General features: G+C 47.7%; 1 protein-coding gene across 8 annotated transcripts in view; it reads right to left on the bottom strand.

The window, feature by feature from the left end:
- The window catches only part of RGS8 (regulator of G protein signaling 8), a 46762-nt gene extending 28193 nt beyond the window's left edge, over positions 1 to 18569 (bottom strand). For 3 of the 8 annotated variants that reach the window (XR_012380563.1, XM_073900148.1, XM_073900149.1), the window contains exons 1-3: positions 18379 to 18569; positions 5280 to 5353; positions 475 to 576 (exon numbers count right to left, since the gene is read on the bottom strand). Coding sequence is in view for 7 of the 8 variants with exons in the window: in XM_073900148.1 (XP_073756249.1) it covers positions 475 to 576; positions 5280 to 5353; positions 18379 to 18486 (284 nt within the window). In the remaining variant the exon portion in view is untranslated. Of the gene's footprint in view, positions 1 to 474; positions 577 to 3223; positions 3353 to 5279; positions 5354 to 5481; positions 5540 to 5694; positions 5726 to 6467; positions 6584 to 8339; positions 8367 to 18378 lie in introns of those variants that run through there. The other 5 variants (XM_073900150.1, XM_073900153.1, XM_073900151.1 and 2 more) reach the window with 5 other exon arrangements.
- Positions 18570 to 19828: the final 1259 nt, after the last annotated feature.

The following is a 19828-nucleotide window of genomic DNA, read 5'->3' as shown; positions in this document are numbered from 1 at the left end:
CTCTGCAATGGGGATCACGATGCCCACATCCCCGAACCCCGTGAGGGTTAAATGAGGTACATCTATGACATCATTGAAACCAGTAGTTGCCCAGTATAGGCACTGAATCCAAATTATCTGAACCTAAGCAGAGTTTTAGAATATATTTGAGTGTTTGTTTCCAAACTGAGACCTCAGACTGACAACTAAGTAGAACCAAGAAGCATCCTTCACCACAGCTTTATAAGAGTGGTGGATAATACAGTTTTCTTAAAAGTAAAAAGAGGGTCCCTATTCTGAGTTAGGTCACACATTCTGAAAAGGAAAATTCACATCCATGCCTCAGGGATATAAAAGGAGCCGCCAAGTGGCAGGGATTTATTGTCCCTCGGCTCATCTGGTCAACAACTCGCTAGAGGAGAACAGGTCCTACAGCCCAGTGGTGGGCGCCCCACGGTGAGCACCCTGGGAATGCCATGTGGCCAAACTACTCACTTTAGAGCACGGTTGGGTTTGTCGGGAAGAATAGCTGTGAAATCGCTACACGAGTCTGACTTGTGAGACAGGCATCCCAGGCGGGTCCTCATTCCTTTGTTCCTGCAACAAGCACAGGGGCAGAAGGACGGGAAACTGTCATGATCATAGCTGTCAGCTCTATAAAGGGCCCCCAGGGACTCTGCTGCAGGAGCCCGCACTGCCTCCCCTGACCCCCCATCCTTCCCCAGGGCGTCCCTAAAGATTTCATGAACAAGAGGAGAAATACCTAGAAGATCAAGGGATATATATACTCACTCCCTAACTTGACTCCTGGCATAGTAGTAAGGACCCTACCCCTAGAGGCTTAATGCTCTTTCCCAAAGCTAACATGCAAGTTGATAGTAAGTCAATGAAGGTCATTATCTTGGAAGAATTTCTAAATTAAGATTCTCTGTAGGGAAAGGAAATACAGTGAAGACAAAATAACAATCCACATTTTGCTCTCCCAACAGGAGGGCAAGACAGCCGCAGCTCCTAATTGCAAAGCCCCAGAAGAGGTGCACGCACGCACGCACGCACGCACGGAGAGTAGACGGTTGCTTGCATAATAGAGAGGTGCGTATCACAGAACCTCCAAGCACAAACGAAGCTTCCAGGCAAATTAATTCTGACTCAGGTGCTCCCCACTCATCCCCCAAACCTGGGGGTACAGATGCATGAATGGCTACGGACCAGCCAGGACCAACACCTGCAGGTGAGGGCCAGAGCAGCTGGTACAACCAGCAGCTAAGAACCGGGGCCCCTTTCTCCGCCGTTCTTTTAGTCACTTAACTAAGCTTTCATATTCCTATTTGTATTTTGGCTTCTCTCAGTCAACCTGTTTAAAACTTTAGCATGTATGTTTAAAATTCTCATATTTTTTATTTTCCTAAGGACCAGACATTTACATGTTATCTGTTATGGAAGGTCCGATGAGAAATTACACTAGTGTCTCTCTCCAACGTCCAACATTAGCCCCTTTTTACCTTTAACCACAGATCAGCAAACTGTGTCCCTGAGAGATGCCTGTTTGTGTAAATAAAGTTTTATTGGAACACAACAACACCCATTTATTTACATATTGTCTAAAGCTGCTTTCGAGCACCAGGGCCGAATTGGGTGGTTGCAACACAGACTCTATGGCCCATAGAACTCAAAATATTTACTCTCTGGCCCCTGACAGAGTAAGTTTACTGACCCCTGACCTTTAACCCATGGCAGCTCCTCACATGGAGAGCAAAGGGAAGTGGGAAGGGTTGGCTGTAATCCAATCAGGACCAAAGAGTGACTTATAAAAGGGCACTGCCACATGCACGCTGGTAACAATGTGCCACAGAAATAGTCCCAGAGATGTAATTCTCCACGTGGAAAGGAAGTCCTTCTAGCGTGGCTTTCCCTTCCCCTAATTTGTGAATCCCAGGGCCTGGGCAGAGACGCTAGAGGCCGTCCAATTCAATCTCTTCCTTCCACTCCAAATGGGCATCCATCCCTGACCCACGCTAGTTATTCCCAGAAATCTTATCCAACAAATCTAGTGGGATGGTATTATATTTGGCAAGGATGGACAACATTTGTATTCCACAGCCCATCTCCAAGAGCCTTTTAAAGCTGGAACATCCAAGTTCCCAGAAATATCCCCTCTCCTGCAGAAAATTGGGCCTGCACGTCCTGTGCTGCCACCTCTTATCTCAGCCAGGCGCGTGATGAAGCCATCGATTTTGTGGCGTTTCATAAAACATTGGCAATTGCTCTTCTCTCTCCTGCGATGGTGAGCATCCTATGTCCACTCACTCTTATAAATCACAGGGTGCTCTGACCCCAGGTCATGTGAGCAACTGATTAAGCACCCTAGAGTCACCACATCCCGTGAATTCAAGTAAAGGTCTTGCTTGGGCTGCACCAAGGCCAAAACCCAACTTCCAGTGAGTCAGTTCACTCCTCCGTGCCCCAGGATCATCAATCACAGAATAGTCAGGTCGATGCCCCCAAGAGCAATTAAGAGAACTTCAAAAAAATGGCAAATCCACACAAGCCATCTAACAACGTTTAGCAGGGGCTAAACCCTTTAGATGTAAAGGGTATACTCGTTACCGAGACAACAGTGGTTCTCCCCAGTAGTTTGCAAAAATCTTCCACAAAATATTCTTTGGGGCCCAGTGGTTTTGATTTTCCATCTGGTCTAGCTGAGATCTGAATTATAACCTTGTTAGTTAGGTTTGAAATAATGGAAGCAGAAGTGAGAGTCAAAGGTTAAGATTACTTAAAAAGGAAGAAAGGAGGGAGGGAGGGAGGGAGGGAAGGAGGGAGGAGGGAGGGAGGAAGGGAGGGAAGAGGAAGGGGAGGGAGGGAGGGAAGAAGGAGGAAGGAGGGAGGGAGGGAGGGAGGGAGGGAGGGAGGGAGGGAAGGAGGAAACAAAAGTAAAAAGAAGTAAGCTTTCCCTTGTCTTTCTTTCCTGTGCCAGGACCCTATAGAGGTCCCTAAATAGTTTGATGCAAGCTCATGCACAGTCCCACCCCATGAGTCCCGCCCCTCAATGGCACTGTGGTAGGTCCGGCTTGCAAGGCCACGACTTTGCAAGAAGAGTCCCAGGAAGAAGAGCACCGTCCACACCAATGGCCTGAGGGGACGGACCACCCATGGGAGGCTGGGGCAGGCTCACACGGCAGGGGGTGGGAAGGGGCAGAGAGGGGGGAAGGGCAGGGGCAGGGAGACAGGTGAGCATCATTACCTGCGTGGCATCAGTAAAGCGGCCATACAGGCACACGCTTACGGTTAACCCTCTGGCCGGTGTGCAGGGACGTCAGGGCGGGAGATAGGACTGCGGGGCACAGGGATTTACCCTTTCACGTCCTCTCACCTAAAATCAAAGAATCTGCTGTAAGAGGGGAGGGGCCCTCTCTTATCTGACTGTGCTACAAATCCTCTTGGATGGCTTTCCTCTGACAGAGGGCCTCCCCCTGCACAGCCCCTTCCCCACAAATGCCTGCTTGTCCTGACAAAGGGCGACCAGCTACGGATGACCCGGGACAAATTGCTGGCTGGATTCGCATTGCTGCCTGCTGGTCAGGAACTCCTATTTCTCCAAACACTGGCCATGACCGTGAAGTGGGGCATATTGCCCCAGGGGAGGAAGGCTCGGCCTGGCAGGCCAAAAATTACTGTTCTCTTTGTCTTTTTGCAGTGGGGCCCAAGTGACCAGCCAGCCAGGGATGGGGGAAAGGGGGGGGTCAGCACTTGCTCCAGAATTCCTTGATTGGCTGCTCTTCCGATCCTGGCCTGCCTCTCGGGGAACCCGTCCTGGAGTCCTGGAGCTTTGGGAGGGTGTGAGCAGGGGGGAGGGTGGAGTAACTCCAAGGGAGACTTGTCAGGCCCCTGTCACCGCACAGGCCTGCTCCTTTGCAGGATCGCAGGCACAAGCTGAAGAAATGAATATGCAAGCCACTCTCTCTTGCCCAGATGGAGGCCACCCGACCTTCCTCAGCCTGGGACTGGCCCATTCCAGACCCAAAGCGGGAAAGTCTGGAAAGGGGATACTGAGGTTGAGGGCTTGTTGACTGATCATCTCTCTCTCCTGAGGGTCCCCGTCTCAGTGCTTCAAACCCTTTGTTCCCACAGAAATGATAGGAAGAATCACGTGAAGAGAGCAGCCTATCCGTAAAGGGCTTCCCTGGGGAACCCTGACACCAAACATAGAATCCATTTTAAAAGAAACCTAATTTAGATAGATAAGGCCCCTATTGGATCTACTCCGTTTAAATTATTTTGGTATTACATGGAATATTTCACAAATACTTTTTTAAAAAAAAAAAACACCTTCTCTAATAATACCAAAATTCATAAAATTAAAAGATTGCTTTGTTAAAACTAAAAAAAAAAAAAAAATAGCTAGACTTTGTATCAAAGCTCATCCTCCAGGAGACTGGGCTTAGACTGTGTTCCCTTAACAGTAGGAACAATTCCTTAATCTTTGTCCTAAAGGTGCATCTACTTGCCTGCCCAGGAGTCAGGAAATCGAAGCCCTTCCCAGGTTTAAGGTTCTCTTCCAGCTGTGAGAAATCACTGTTTGGGGCACCTATGCCTCATCTTCTCTTGCTTATGGTCTACCGGCCAGAGGAGGGGAAACCCGTGCCGGGGGCCTTCATTACGCTGGTGCTGAACAGAACCAAGGATGACTCCCCCACGGACAGAGCAGGCAAGGTCATTTGGGGCAGGTATTACCAGACCTGCAGTCACTGCCTTGTCGCTCTTCCCGTTCGCACTGCTAGCTCACCCTGGCTTGCCGGGACTGCTTCCATGCCTGCCTCTCTCCCTCCCAAATCCAGCACTGCCCACCACTGCCCCTCAGACCTTCCACCCTCCCTTCACTTAGCCTTGACTTCAATTCAATCAGAATCTGCAGGAGGCTCTGGCCCCAGCTTCCTCATTCATCCCAGCACCTTGGGGCTCTAATTCCATCTGGCCCTTGACTTCTGGGGGATGGAGTTTGGGGTCCCCAGGGCCCAAGAAGGCCCATGGCAATGTGCCCTGTTAGGTGGACATCAAGTGACAGGTGACTCTGGGGCAGACAGGATGGGACATAATGGAAAGAGGGAACTCAAGGAAAAAAAAAACAAAGGTTAAAAGCAAAGAGCAGCGATTTTTAAAGAGGGGAAGAGAAACTAAGAGTCTCAGCGGGGAGAAAGCAATCAATATGCATGGAGAGGCAGGTTAATTAAATATGGATAATGCAATCAGCCCACATGGGCACTTTGAAGAGGAAAGAGAAAAGCAAAAGCAATACTCACTGTCTTTGACCAGTCCTCATGGCCTGCGGGTCTTTGCCAACAGGGTGGTCAGAGAGGCTGTGGGTTAAGGAGTTCTGGGGAAAGAGTAGATCTTTCTTTTAGCAGTCAGATCCTTGATGGGTGAAGAACATGTGTGCATGAATGCACAGGCACAGTCGTGCGTGCACACACACACACACACACGCATGCATGCACAACACACCTCCCACCACTTCAGCCGGGCAGCAAGCGGGCCCCGCTGAAAGCTCTTCTCTCTGCTTGTCACATCCAGTAAATACTGAAGCAGCCTACACCCAGCGGGCGGCGGCTCCGCTCCCGGGCACAGTCTGCACGCCCATCCTCATTGGCAGGATGCAGGAGGTGCCCCTGAGCAGAGCTCGCCTGGCACTCCTCCCGTACCTTCCTCTTCACTAACCTGCTTCCTTGCTGCTCTGGCTGCAGCTCCGGGAGAAGTCCCCACAGCCCAAACCTGCCTCCCTCTGCACCCAGAGGCTGGGCAGGGGGCAGCGAAGCCGTCGGTATTAACTCTTTCTGGCCACCAACGAGCTGAAAACCAAGTGTCCAGGGGGGCCTCTTCTAATGAGCTCTGCTGCTGGCTGAAGGCTGGTTGCTGCTCAGGGAGCAGGGAGCATAAAGATCTTGCCCCAGACAGCTGCTGACAGCAGGAGCCAAGCCGAATCAAATCTCCTAATGAGCCAGGAGGAGGGGGGCTGTCTTGCTGGGTGTGATGTGATGTGATAAATGCAGAGAGCAAGAAAGCTACGGGGCAGGTCACACATCTAAATTCCACCCCCTTTCTCCCAATTTCTATTGTGCTTCACTACCAAGCCAAACCACACAGCCCTGAAATTACCCCCTCTGCCACATCTCAACTGTCCCCCTTACTCGACAGAGGCATTTCTCCCCCAGTCTATCTCTACTCCCACCCCCCAGCACCAAACACACCACTCCTCACTTCTTAATGAGAAATTTCCACCTCCTCTGCCTCCTCAAAACATGTAGATTTCCAACTCTGTGCTCCTGGTTTTTCCTACAGTGGAAATTCACCTCTCTCCCTCATCCATCACCTAGCGACTTCCCCCTGTTTGCATTTGTTATGGAGTGAGACTTTTCCCTTTGTTCTGCCCAATCGGCACATTATCCCTAATTTTTCTGTCTTCTGCAATTGTTTCTTCCAAACGACCTTACCCACATAGATCTTCACACTGCCTGTTTCAGTTCCAGAAGGAGGACTGTCGCTTGCTGCTTGCCCTAGTACAGTAGTTCTCCGAGTATGGTCCTTGGACCTGCAGCGTCAGCATCCCCTGGGAATGTGTTAGAAATGCAAACTCTCAGGCCCCACCCCCAGACCTATAGAATCGTACTCAGGGGATGGAGCCCAGCCTCCCAGGTGATTCTGATGCATGCTAAAGTTTGCAAACCACTGCCCTGGGACAAAGCTTCCCTTCTCCCCATTCCACTCCAGTCTCCTGCTCCCACTCAGGAACTAGCTCCAAATTCACCTAGCCTTTACCATAAGTCATTTTGGACACCCGGAAGGCGGCATTTGCTGGAGGCAGCAGAAAACTCTATGGAAAGTGATGGCTTGGTACTAAAAATATTAGATTGCATTTGTTTAACCTTCTATAATGTAGAAACATGTTCATGTATTGTTACTCAACAACCCTATTCCATAGCTAGAGAGAATATTATTATCCCCGAGTTACAGAGGAGAAACTTGAGGCAACTCAATGACCAGACTTGTTTTCTTAGCACTCTTATAGCAGAGCTCTTCCCACCACGTCATGCCGGGACCCAGAATTCCTGGCAGATCTATTGGTAGCATACCCTGTATTCTCACAGTGACATGAGTCTGCTGCAACCCCACGTTGCCTGACGAGAGGATGAAATAAAAAGTCTGATGCTGCCTCCACAGTGACTCATTGTCTCTCTCGCAAAATGTCCACAGTGTGCCTCTGTTAGGTAAAGGGAACTTAGTGTTATGAAATGAGACGCAAAAGAAATGTTTCCCTGCGTTGAACACCAGTGCTAGCCAGGGTTTAGAATTGAAGCATAAAGAGAATCCTTTGCTTCTGGACATATTCTTGATACACTGCCCCATACCAAACAGGTTCACAGATAAACTGGGAATAAAAGCCCAGTGATAAGCACTTCCCTAATCCAAGATTAGGTTATACGGTAAGATGGAGCCTCCCAGATTCCATGCACACAGCCATTATCCAACAAGCCCTCGGTATGTGCCAGGTACTGGGCTAAACTTTGCGCTACTGGTAACTCTCTCAACAAACTTAAAAGGCTGACATCTTTATCATCCCCATTTTACAGATGGAGAAACAGAGACAAATTAGTTACAAGCGGCAGAGCTGGTGCCTGATACCAAGCTTCCTGTTCCCAACCCTTGCTCTGCCCCTTGCTTTAACACAAAGGTGGTATCATCACGGGACTCCTCGTTCAGTGCTAAAATAGTGAAATAAAGGCCCCCTCCGAGTCTCATGCTGCCCCATTTGGCATCCAGGATTTAAAGGCACTGAGGAGATAGGGCAGGGCTGTGGAAGGGCCCAAGTCTCAGGTGGGGGCTGACTAATATTAACTAGGCATCAGAATCTTCAATTAGCCTTTGGAGAAATAATACAGTCCTAGGAAGTCAATAAGCCAACCCAAATGTTTAAGGAAAGATATAATTATTACTAACGTTTTAAGAAAGAGCAGGAATATAAAGAGCCGAGGGATAAGAGTATGTGGACATGCATCTAGCAGGAGTAAAAAGAAAAAAATCAAAATTTTTTTTAAACCAAAACACTCCTGAACACCAAAGCATAACCACACAGCACCCTAGTTTGAGAAGCACAGACCTAGTACAGGCCCCCTCTCAGGGGAGGCCTCTATGTTAAATCTTCCTTTCTGTAGAGGCAGGTGCATAAAGAATTACAGGGGCTGGGGTGGGGGGGGAGAGAATTAAGCAGAACCGAGGGGGTAAGCATTCTGGCATGGTCTCCTTTCCTGAAGGAGAGAGATAGGCAAAGGCAAGCAGGCTGGAGTACTAGTGAGAAAGGCACGCACCTACTTGGACTCTGTGTCCCAGGGCTTATAGCCCTGGCCCAGGAATAGAGAGCTCTGGATTCTTTTCTGGTTGCTGCTCCTGAGTTTCTGGCCGGAGACTGGGCACAGCACGTCTCCGCTGGCAGCGACATTTGGTTTTTCCCAGGAAAACAGGCATTACAAGCCCTGCTCTGGCTTCTCAGGCTGCCCTGCACCTCTCAGCTCTTCCCATTCTCCGTTTGCTCCTCTTGGGAAATCCAACCTTCCCGGGCCTGCGCCGCTGCATCTCTCTGGCATTGGTGCTCAGTCCTGCCTCTCATGAGCTCCAGACTGGCTTTCCCAGAGGACAGCTAGATAACTCCATCCCTCTCAGACTCTGCAGATGTAACTGTGTCAGAAACAACCACCTTTGCCTCCAAATCCTTCCTTCCTGCCGGGCCCCCTATGCTTGCTAATAAAATAACTCTGTCCTAGCCCCTCGAGGTAATACGTATAGGTATCTCTGGCTTCTTTTTCTCTTTTGCCTTGTTGAATTGATTTTTAACACTTCTCATTATATTTCTGAAATATTTCTCAACTTTATCCACCCCATCCATTGACACCGCCATTCAGAGGTTATTGGGCACCCACCACGGCGCATGCCTCTTCCACCGTGTCCTAAGTAACTGAGCTTCCTGCCCCCATGTCATTGCCTCCCCCATTCCCCATAAACCTCCTGGCACGCTACACTACTACCAGTTACCCACTGAACAGGTACCATAAATGGTCTGTATAGTAATTTTGATGGGCTTCATGGTAGCGATTTGTCCTGCCTGACATTCTAACAATTCAGTCCCATTTACCTATCCAGGCTTATATCCCGTTGTGCATACACACATGCACACACACAGGCCTGATTCCTCTGCTGCCCCCTCTGCCCAGAATGTTCCCCACCCTTGCCCCCGGATCTGCCTCTTAACTCCCAGTTCCTTCTCTAAACCTAATACCTGCAAGATAAAAATTCCCCTTTCCAGAGCTTTTCACAACGGCCTCAATCAGAAGGAATTCCTCCATCCTAACACCACCACCACATTGCTGTGTGACTCTCTGACAGCCCGTAACATAGTCTGTAGTTTATCCTTGTGATTTGTTTTCTGATCCTCCCAAATGACTACGTGTCCCACAAAGACAGACTCTCTGACTTACTCCCCTTGCTATCAATTTTCATTGCCTCGTATGAAGCAAGTGTTTAATAAATGTCAGCTGCATTTGATTTTGAGTTCATGAAAAAAATCTGAAAAATCACCGAGGATTCCTTATGGCGGAGGCACTTTAGACTTCTGCAGTCTCCGGGTCAAATCTGAAATCGGTCTAATGCTAATGACTCTCAGGGGCAGCCGCATGGGTACCTAAGGCATTTGCAAACTATTGTTCCCCACAGCCTGGTCAGGGCAGGGTGGAATTAATCAAGAGGAAAAGGAGCACCTGGCATTGTCACACAGGCCACAAAAATGTAATTAAATTGAAGATAAAGGGAATTAAAGTCTGCAATATAATATTTTTAAAAGCCATGTTATAGAGGTGCAGGTTTATTGCCAAACGCCTGCTGTGTGTTTATTTAATCAACATACCACCTAAGACAGTAGCATATTAAAAGCTTTTAATAAAACAGTCATTCAGATATTAGATTTGAATTCTGGTCAGCATGCTAAAGCTCTTCCACAAATCTTTTAAAAGCAATTTCCACTTCGTAGCTTCCTAGTAACGGCAGAAACATGAATCAACATATGCTGCATTGATTTGGGGTTTCCATGGAGACTGGAAGGACACAGGGAAAGGAAGGACAGAAAGAGGCCACTCGGCCCAAAATTCTACTAAAAAAAAAAAAAAATACGTCTCGATTTCATTCCTCTGAGTATTAACAGCCTCATTTCCTGCTCATCAGTTCAAGCATCCGGATACTTAATTTGTAATAAGCCTGCTCAACTTCTCACAAGGAGCATCAGAAGGGTTGTGGAAAGAAGTCAGCAGTCAAAGGTGTCAGCCCATGAGGTTTGCAAAGAGAACCGAACAAGCACAGGATCTGGAATGGGAGGAAAGGACCTCTGGTCCTAATTCTGTCATTAACTAGCTCTGTAACACAAACTACCTTAACTAGTTAGCTATGGGATCCCTAACACAATGAAAAGAGTTGAATTTCAATTCCTTCTTCTGTAAAACCCAAATTACCTGTCCTGTCTGTTTTTCAGAATGGTTGTAAGAAAGAAATAAAAAAGTCTGTGGGAATGAAAATACCTTGCAAATTCTAGTCCACTGTATTACCCTACCACAGACGGTCCCCAACTTACGATGGTTCCACCTATGATGGTTCCCTTATGATTGTCTGACTTTACCACAGTGAGAAAGTGATACGCATTAGGTGGAAACCACACTTTCAGTTTTGCATTTTGCCCTTTTTCCCAGGCTGGTGATATGTGGGATATCAGGGTGCTCTGTCGTGATACGGCTCTGTGGCAGCAAGCCACAGCTCCGTCAGCCACGTGATCACCAGAGTCAACAACTGATACACTTACAACCACCCTGTACACTTACAACCATGCTGTTTTCCACTTTCAGGGCAGGACTCAATAAGTTACATGAGATATGCAACACTTTATTTTAAAATAGGCTTTTATGTTAGATGATTTTACCCAACAATAGCTAATGTCGGTGTTCTGAGCATGTTTCAGGTAGCCTAGGCTGAGCTATGATGTTTTGTAGGTTAGGTGTATTAAATGCATTTTCAACTTATGATATTTTCAACTTATAATGAGTTCCTCGGGACATAACCCCATCCTACGTCGAGGAAAATCTGTGTTATGCTTGGTGACGCTCTGAGCTTCCTTTTAAACGGAATTCTGCCAACAAGCAAGTATATGCGAAAATTTTTTTTAAAAAAGAGAGAGAGAGAGATTGCTGATTTAGTGGGAAGTAGACTGACCTGGAAAAAAGAAGAGTGGGTTGGACCAGCCTGAGTTTCAATCCCCACTCTGTAATCTTCCAGATCTGTAACTATAGGTATATTACTCTCCTTGAGTCATTTTCATCGCAGGTAAGAAGATCACAGTACCAATGTCGTAGGCTTGTTAAAGGATTGTTATACATATTAACTGAGGGATTCGCGCAACGCTTAGCAAATGGCAAATGAGTGTTTAGTGTGAGCCAGTAATATTAGCTATCTCATCTGCTTCGTTAGATGTAAAACGGGAATTAGAATTCCTACCCCTTCCTTACTTCACATAGAGGATTACTTGGATGACATCTGCTCAGCTCTTTGATAAACTGCTCCGGAAAAGGCACTAAATAAATACAATGTTATTATTTAAAGATGCATGTTTACTACCTGCTAACGGAGGTGAAACAAAATGAAACACGTTTGTGAGGATTTTCAAACGCCTAGGAGTCTAGGCGGAGAGGAGGTGACATGTGTCTGCTACATTTTCATTCTCTTTTGTTCCTCTCGAGCTTTCATTTGTCTTCTTGCTACTTACTCACAGCAGCCTTTTCTTTTTTCTACCTCTCCTCTCTCTTTACTATCTTTATACTTCTCCTTTCAAGTGTGTCTAGAAGGAATTTTAAAATTAAACTTCAGAGACTTTGGGGTCTAAACTGAAGTTGTTCCTTAGGCCTACTAAAATTAAATGGTACACCAACATGGGGCAAAATGACACAAAATCAGGAGACATCATAGGATTATAGGAATTACAGGACTGTCCCTCTGACAGTGGTCACCAGTGTTAGATATATATCTATATATTTAAAGAAACACATCAACCAAAAGCAGTATGTGAGATAGATTTGGGATCCTGATTCAAATTTAAAACTATAAAAAAATCAGGAGACAATTTGGGGAAATTTGAGCACTGATTAGGTATTGATATTAGTGTGATATTGATGTTGAGGTTATTTGTTTTTAAGCAACTTATTAGTTAGAGATACATTCTGACATATTTAGAGTTGAAATGATATGCTATCTGGAAATTGCTTCAAAATCATCTAGGGTAGGAAGTGGGATGTAGTACACAGGTGCTCATTGTTCTATTCTCTTGACTTGTGTATATTTGAAATTGTGCATAAAAATGTTACAAACGGTGTGACCACTGACAATATGTGCTTCAGGAAAATGAGCCTACAAAGTGTAAACTTTTAGTGCAAGGAAACTGAAATATAGAAAGAGGCCATTTGAATGGGAATCGATTTCCTGTATTGTAAGTTTTCTTCCCCATGAATAAATCCATTTTCAGAAAAGCCTTTTATTTGACTTCTAGGGAGCAGGTGCCAAAATTCATAGAGATTTAGAAGGGGTATGACTCTTAGATATCACCTACAGAAATTAAATTTTAAAGAATTTGCCCAAGAAATCACACTTTTTTTTTTTTTAAGATTTTACTTATTTATTTGAGAGAGAGACAGAGATAGCAAGAGAGAGCGTGAGCAGGGAAGAGGGGAAGAAGCAGGCTCCTCGATGAGCAGGGAGCCCGATGCGGGGCTCCATCCCAGGATCATGACATGAACCGAAGGCAGAAGCCTAACCAACTGAGCCACCCAGGCGCCCCCCAAGGTCACATTTCTTAAGGCATGGCCGGAACTCCAGCTCAGAGCTCCAGGGGTGGAATCCCACTACATCCCATCTTCCCACTGCTGAGCTGCCCACCCACACATCCAGAATCTAGGGCGATAAGTCAACCTCAGATGAAGATACAAATGATGATCTGTTCACTTACCTCCCCAAACCTTCTCCATTCCTATCATAACCAGAGACTTAAACAGTAAACTTGGTTTTTATGAACTAGTGTGATCTAGTCCAGTGGCCAGCAGCCGAAGGGCAGAAAGCCACACAGTTTAGGGAAAGAGAGGGCAACAAGCACAATCCTTCACAGACCCCCAGCCGGATCTCCTGTTTCACCAAGATAACCGAGGCCTCAAGTGTGAAATATCTCAACCTCTTTCCCTGTCTCCTCCCCTGCAAGTCTATCCACATTTACACACAAGCTTACGTCCTACCCACCACTCACAGATGTGTCTACTGAAGGTAAATCCTTCCTCCTCCTGCCCCGAGCCCCTCCTTCCCACCTGCCCAGCTTTATCAACCCTTTATTTTTACTGTCCTTCTCCCGTGTTATTCTACACTTACAAATAAAAATAATTCCATTTAGAAAAAAAATTCTCTCCGGGGGCGGGGGGGGTCCTCCTTTTGTCAGCAAACTACCTGAAAACATTTCCTGTTTCCCTCCTTCCTATCCCTTCATCAGACCTTTACAATTTTGGCCTCCATCCCTACCAATTCGCTGAAAGAGCGACCTCTATATTGTGAGGCTCAGCGGTCCAACGGTCCTTGTCCTTATGAACCTCTTAAGCTGCATTTGCCATGGTGACCATTCAGTTCAGGTACCTCCACGCCCTTGACCTCCTCAGCTTTACACTCTCCTAACTGGCCTTCCTGTTGGTCTCCTTTGCTGGCCCTTCCTCTGCCTACCTTATAATGCTGACGTTCTCCTACCCTCTAGCCTTGGTTTCCCGCACTTTTCTCCTTAAATGCACCTTGAGCAATCTCATTCTTGCCCATAGTCCCAACTACATCGGGTATACTGACCATTTCTGAATATTGTCCACTAATTCCGGTCCCTCTTCCAATTATATAGATTTTTATGGCCCATGGATTGCTGAACATACCCCTCAGGTATCCCACAGACACAACAAATACCAATACATCTTAAAATTGAGCACATCATAGTCCCTTCTTTTTCCGACCCGTTCTATCCCCCACCCCCATCCCCCGTGTCACCTCACACACACACACAGATCTTCTTCCTCTGGAATTCCTGGTCTCAGGCTCTGACACCACCATCCACTGAGTAACTCAAGCTGGAAATAGGGAAGTAATTAGACAAGACTCCTTTTCTCTCATCTCCTATAGTCAGCCAATTACCAGATCATACTGATTAAATCTCCCTCGCAATTTTCCCATCTGTCCCCTCCTCTCCATCCTTACTAGTACTGCTCTGCTCCATGTCCTGCTCCGTGGTCCCTGGTTCTTGTCCTCAATGTCTTTTGTCTCTGTGATCCAGACATGCTTCTCTACATCAGAACGTGCTGTGATTAGGTGCCTGCAAGTCTCTTCTCCTAACTGGACTCTTAAGTCCATCAAGAGCAGGAAAGTGTTTTCATTCATTCATTCCTTCATTCATCCACTTATTCAACTAATATTTAGGTATCTCCTATGTGCCAAGCAATGTACCAGGCATAGTACACTACCTATGCACATTGCATATGTGAAAGCTGTATTTTTCATCTCTATATCTCCAACATCTAGCACAGTGCCTGGAACCAAGAAGATGGTCCATAAATGTTTGTTGAACCTAACTGAACCAGCCAGCAGACAGGTGAGTGAGACCATGTTTAGAGCAGGATACTGGCAGGGAGAGACAGCTTGAAGTCATAGAAATGGCACAGGCTCCAATGTCTAGTGACGAGGGTTCAAGTTCCAACTCTGCCCATTCATGGCTCGGTCATCTTGGCTGAAGGCCTTGCTTTCTTATCTATGAAATCAGAATTCCTAAGGCCATGCTCACCTCCTGTTTTATTGTAAGAATTCAGTGAGATAGATAAGCAAACACGGATTGTGCATTATTCAATCTCCATGAAGTCACATTGACAGCATTGGAGTCATAGAAAGCAGGGACCCAACACCACATGGGGGCGGGGGGTGGAGGCTGCAGAGGAAGGGGCAGCAGGCCAGAGAGACAGAAGCAGCAGGACCTAGTTTTCAAAGCCCTGGGGCTGCAATATCAGCACGAGGGGCTGCCACAACTGCAATGTGGCTCTCTCCTATCTCGCAGTGCCAGGGCGCTGGCTATCAATCTCTTCCCCTCCTTAGACAGTGACAAAAGCTTTACCACTTGCCATCAGGGTCTATTGCTGTGGGCAGAAAGCAGCTTCGGCCCTCTCCCCTCCTCTGAATATAAAACAAGCTCTTGCTAATCCTCCATTTTCAATGACTTCAGCCCATGGCTTTTATGTCCGCCCAGCTCCATTCTGGCCAGCCACGTAGAGTCACACGAAAAGGAAACTCCACGGCCATCAGACCGGGGATGGGCTCTGGCTCCGGTGCAGCAGGATAGTGGTAGGAAATAGTGGAGTGGAGTCCGGGCCACATCCTGGGACAGCTCTCCTGCTGGGATCTGCTCTTCCCTGCACAGAGCCCTCAGGGAAAGGAGGTGACTCGCTTTTGCACCTGTGCGGGGTGCACATTAATGTCTATACTGGGGGCAGGGGGAGGGGCCAGGGCTGTGTGGGTGCGCTCTGATGCACAAAGATGCTGAGCAAATTCTGACACTTTTCCTGGCAGGCGAGACAAGGCCTGGTAGGAAGGTAGGAATCTACCTTAAGCCATTCAGCTTTTCTGAGGCCTTCTTCCTCCCAGGACTTTTGGTTGAAAAATTCAAAAGCCTTTTGGAAATTCCATACACAGCACACTAATAAAGGCCCTGATGAGAAGGCTGACGCTGCCTGGGCAGTGAAAAATATCCTGATCCCTGAGGCATGGATGGGAGCAAGGAGCAGTTCTAGCATCTCTGGAGATGGAGGTGTTTGGACAAAGAGGAAATTAAAAAGCACAAAACAGAGAGCCTGGGATCAGATAGGCAGCACAAAAACGCTAAGACATAAAGTCATTACACACAACAAAACTCACGTTTATATGGCACAGTCACAACCTCCAAATTGCTTTCCCTTCTCTGGCCGAATCTGATCAAGTTTCTTAGCCTCCAGGAGCCTCAGTTTGTTCCGGGAAGTTGAGAAGATGAAACAGCATAACATAGGGAAAATACCTAGCCACGCTGTCTGGTACACTGTGATCATTGGCAGCTACCATTATTCCTTTTAGTTTATCTCACAAACGCCTCTGGAGGTCAGCTGGGTGCTTGTTCCTGTGCCCATTTTACAGACCACAAAAGCAAAGCTGTTCAGTAGCCCTGAGTGAAGGGCCCGGGATAATTCCACTAAAGGCCCTAGGGAGACTTGAACCCAGGACCCCCAGGGTTTTCCCTACTCTACACACATTAAAACAGACTCGGTTGCTGCTGCATACCCATCACTGAGATCCACATTTGCAGGATTTTTTTTTTTTTTTTAATGGAAGTATAATGGGTTTTGTTCAGCCATCCATCCACACTCTCACTCAATCCCCTGGGAGTACCTGGCGTTTGTGAAATGGCTATCTATTTAATTCAGCTAGACAACAATTATGAGAAAGTTTTCAGATTCTTTGTGTGTCAGGCACTGGGTGAAATTAAAGGAAAAAAGTGCCTGTCGGACCGGGTCCCTAGGAGCAGCTTACCGATGCCTGGCCCTGGGGGGCTACGGAGCAGTACAGACTCCAATCCCTGCTTACCCTAGTCCTATCAACCTTCTCCAGGAAATCTACTCTGAGGACTGACCAGAGAGCAAACGGTTAATAAAAACTAGTTTACTGGATTGATTGAGTGCTCATGCGGCTACCATTCCCAAAATAATAACAGCCATCAATAGCATCATAAATACCACATTGCACATTTACAGCTTTGAGATTTCCCCAAACATGTATAGGCTCTCATGATAACAGCTATCTCGCTGCCCCACGTTCCAGCACCCCCTCTCTCTTCCAAAAAAACCCTGAAGTTTTCCAAATCTGCGCGAACAAATAATCCAAAAATAACCCAAGTTGCAGGCTGTGGTAGGCTTTCCTTATTTCACTAGGTTGAAACCCCAAGATCAGGACTTACAGGGGCCTGAAAACCAGATTTTCAGTATGTGTGTGAAACAATGGATTGAGAGTGAATGGCTCTAACACAGAAAGAGAAAAGCCACTCTCCTCCTCTATGCCTCCCAAAAGTCACTACCGAGACAGCCCTCAGAAGGACCCATTTAGCTGATGCCAGGGACTCACTACCTCCTGTAAGTGGCAACTGTGTGCCCTCAACTCATTGCTTAGCAATTGGTGACCTGTTAAAAAAAAAAAGAATTGGTAGCTACGTGTGGTGATGGATGTTAACTACATTTATTGTGGTGATCACTTTGCAATACGTACGTATATCAAATCGTTATAGTGAATACCTGAAACTAATATAATGTTACATGTCAATTATACCTCAGTTAAAAAAAAAAAAAACGCTTGCCCCAGCGAGTCTAGTTTTAAGAATACATCTAAGAAAACAATCCAGAAGGTGAGCAAAATTTTAACTATGATGTTATTTCAGTGTTGTATATAATAATAAAAAAATTTTTAATTAAAAAAAAAAGAAATCAGCAACCTGCCAATGGATGTTAACTTGATTGGGGGGGGAGCCTTTCACAATGTATCTGTGTATCAGATCATCACATTGTACACTTTAAACATATCACAATTTTATTTGTCAATTCTACCTCCATAAAGCTGGGGGGGGGCGCGGAACACAGACGAAACTGGTGACCTCCCATGTATTTTAATCTCCCTCCGACTCATTGGGATGGTGAGTCCTTCTGCATCGAAATGTGTCACCAGTGTTAGTCACCAGCAACGCTGGAGACCTGCACGCTGACAAAACAAAACAGATGCTGTGGGCAGCCAGACGGCTGTGCAGGCGGCCCACTTGAAACAGCAGCAGAAAAGACGTGAATGGAACGAAAAGAGACAGTGTCACAGTGCAGATATCAAACCTACGATATTTTCAGAGCTCCCGCAGGGCTCTGAGTGAAGAAACCACATCTCTCAGGGGGGCCAGGAAACAGGTTTCAGGGGACGTGGGGAGTCAGGACTGAGAAGAAGGGAGAACAAAAAAAGAACCTTTGCAGCTAAGTGCCCACTAAGTGGGAAGAACGGGCACAGTCCAGCACTCTTGCTCCTGGCAGGGGTGACAGGCTTGCCCCCCTCTGCAGAGCTCTGTTAGAGAATGAACGAGGACCGAAAAGAGGACAGTGCCTTTTCTGCCCCGAGGTGCCCTGCACTTCTCACAAGACTTGTGGCTGGGGATGGCCAGTCCAGGGACCCATCCAGGCCCTGCTGGAAAGAGCTGCTCTCTCTTACCTGTCTGGCTGTGGGCAGTGCAGCGGGGAAGGTGTGGCTGGCCCCAGCCCCAGCTGGGCACGGCTCGGTGAGGCCCTGAGTGACAGAGTCAGCCACCTCCTGGTACATGGGAGAAGGTGGCGGAGGACGGCCCACCTCACCTCAGCGCCCCTAGCACAGCTGCTGCAACGTGCCGCCCGCTCCCCGCTCCCGCTGGCTCCCCGCTCCCGCTGGCTCTGCTCGCCCGGGCTTTGCATCTCATGAACAGGGAAAGAGCGAGAGGCAAGGGAAGGGGGTGGGGAAGCAGAGGGAGGGAGAGGGGCACTCTGACAGATGATGCGCACTGCCACGCAGAGTCGCAGAGTCGGGGGAGGACCCAAGACTGGAGCAGGATGGCACTGCCTATGTGGCTCTCTCACTGACAGCTCGTCACTGAGGGGCCAGCTGCTCCAGAGAATTCAGGGAGAGGCAGAGAGCAGAGGGGGTGGCAGATCCAGGAGGTGGGGAGGGAGGAGACCCCGGATTGCACAGAGGGGAAGGAGGTGAAGTGGGGTAACTGGCACGGGGGAGAGAGGATCACCTGCTTTGGCTCAAAAACAGACCAGGTTGGAAGCATCACTTTATGAGGTGGTGTGGGGGAAAGACTGAAGCACCATATGCCTGGCCTGCCTTCAAGTTTGTCTCTGTCCCCACCCCCACCCCCACCCCATTCCGTAACCAAAAAACAAGGCCACTCTGCCTTAGGAATTTGGAATGGCTAGATACTTTAGATCAAGGACAGCTCCAACTTTCTCAAAGAAAAGAAAAAGAATTGGCATGAAAGAGTATAATGCATGAAATATTTGGTGTCATATGTCACTCTACCCTGCAGGCAAGTCTGAGGGTCCCCTCCATCATCTGCCCAACATCTGACCAGGGTGCTGAGGTGGCAAGAGCAGGAGCAAGGGGGAGCACCCACCCACCAGAAGGGGATGGAGTGTGTCACTGATGCTTCTGTCTGTAAAGTTCTGTTTGGACGGTCAGGAGCAAAATCTGCTGGGCAGCCTGGGCCAGTGCCTGGGGAAGCTTCTGAGCCTGAGGGGTACCCCATAGCATCTGCTGCTAGAGTCTACTTGACCTGCCACTGACACATGGCGGGTTCGCCACACAGGCCCCAGAGCTGACAGTCATCGGGCTCTACTTACAACCACAGCAGAGGAAGAGGCTGACAGGGAAGAAAATAAACAAACAGTGGAAGACAGAGAAGACCAAAGGAAGCTGCAGCTAGGGCACAGGCAACCAGCTCAGCTAATGAGGGGAAGAGAGCACTCAAAGAAGGGCCTTCTCCGGAGGGAGGGGACTGGAGGCAGAGGGGGTGGAGAACCCGTGTGCTGCGAACTTCTAGGGAGCTGTCCACCCCTGGTGCAAGCTAGTGCTCTTCTCCAGGCCTGTCTCCAGAGTCCTGACGAGTGCTGCCCCAGATGATCCCTCA

This window comes from Callorhinus ursinus, unplaced genomic scaffold, assembly GCF_003265705.2.
Source record: "Callorhinus ursinus isolate GAN/ISIS: 27379988/994484 unplaced genomic scaffold, GSC_fseal_2.0 scaffold13, whole genome shotgun sequence".
Lineage (NCBI taxonomy): Eukaryota > Metazoa > Chordata > Mammalia > Carnivora > Otariidae > Callorhinus > Callorhinus ursinus.
This window is presented reverse-complemented; position numbering and strand designations above follow the sequence as displayed.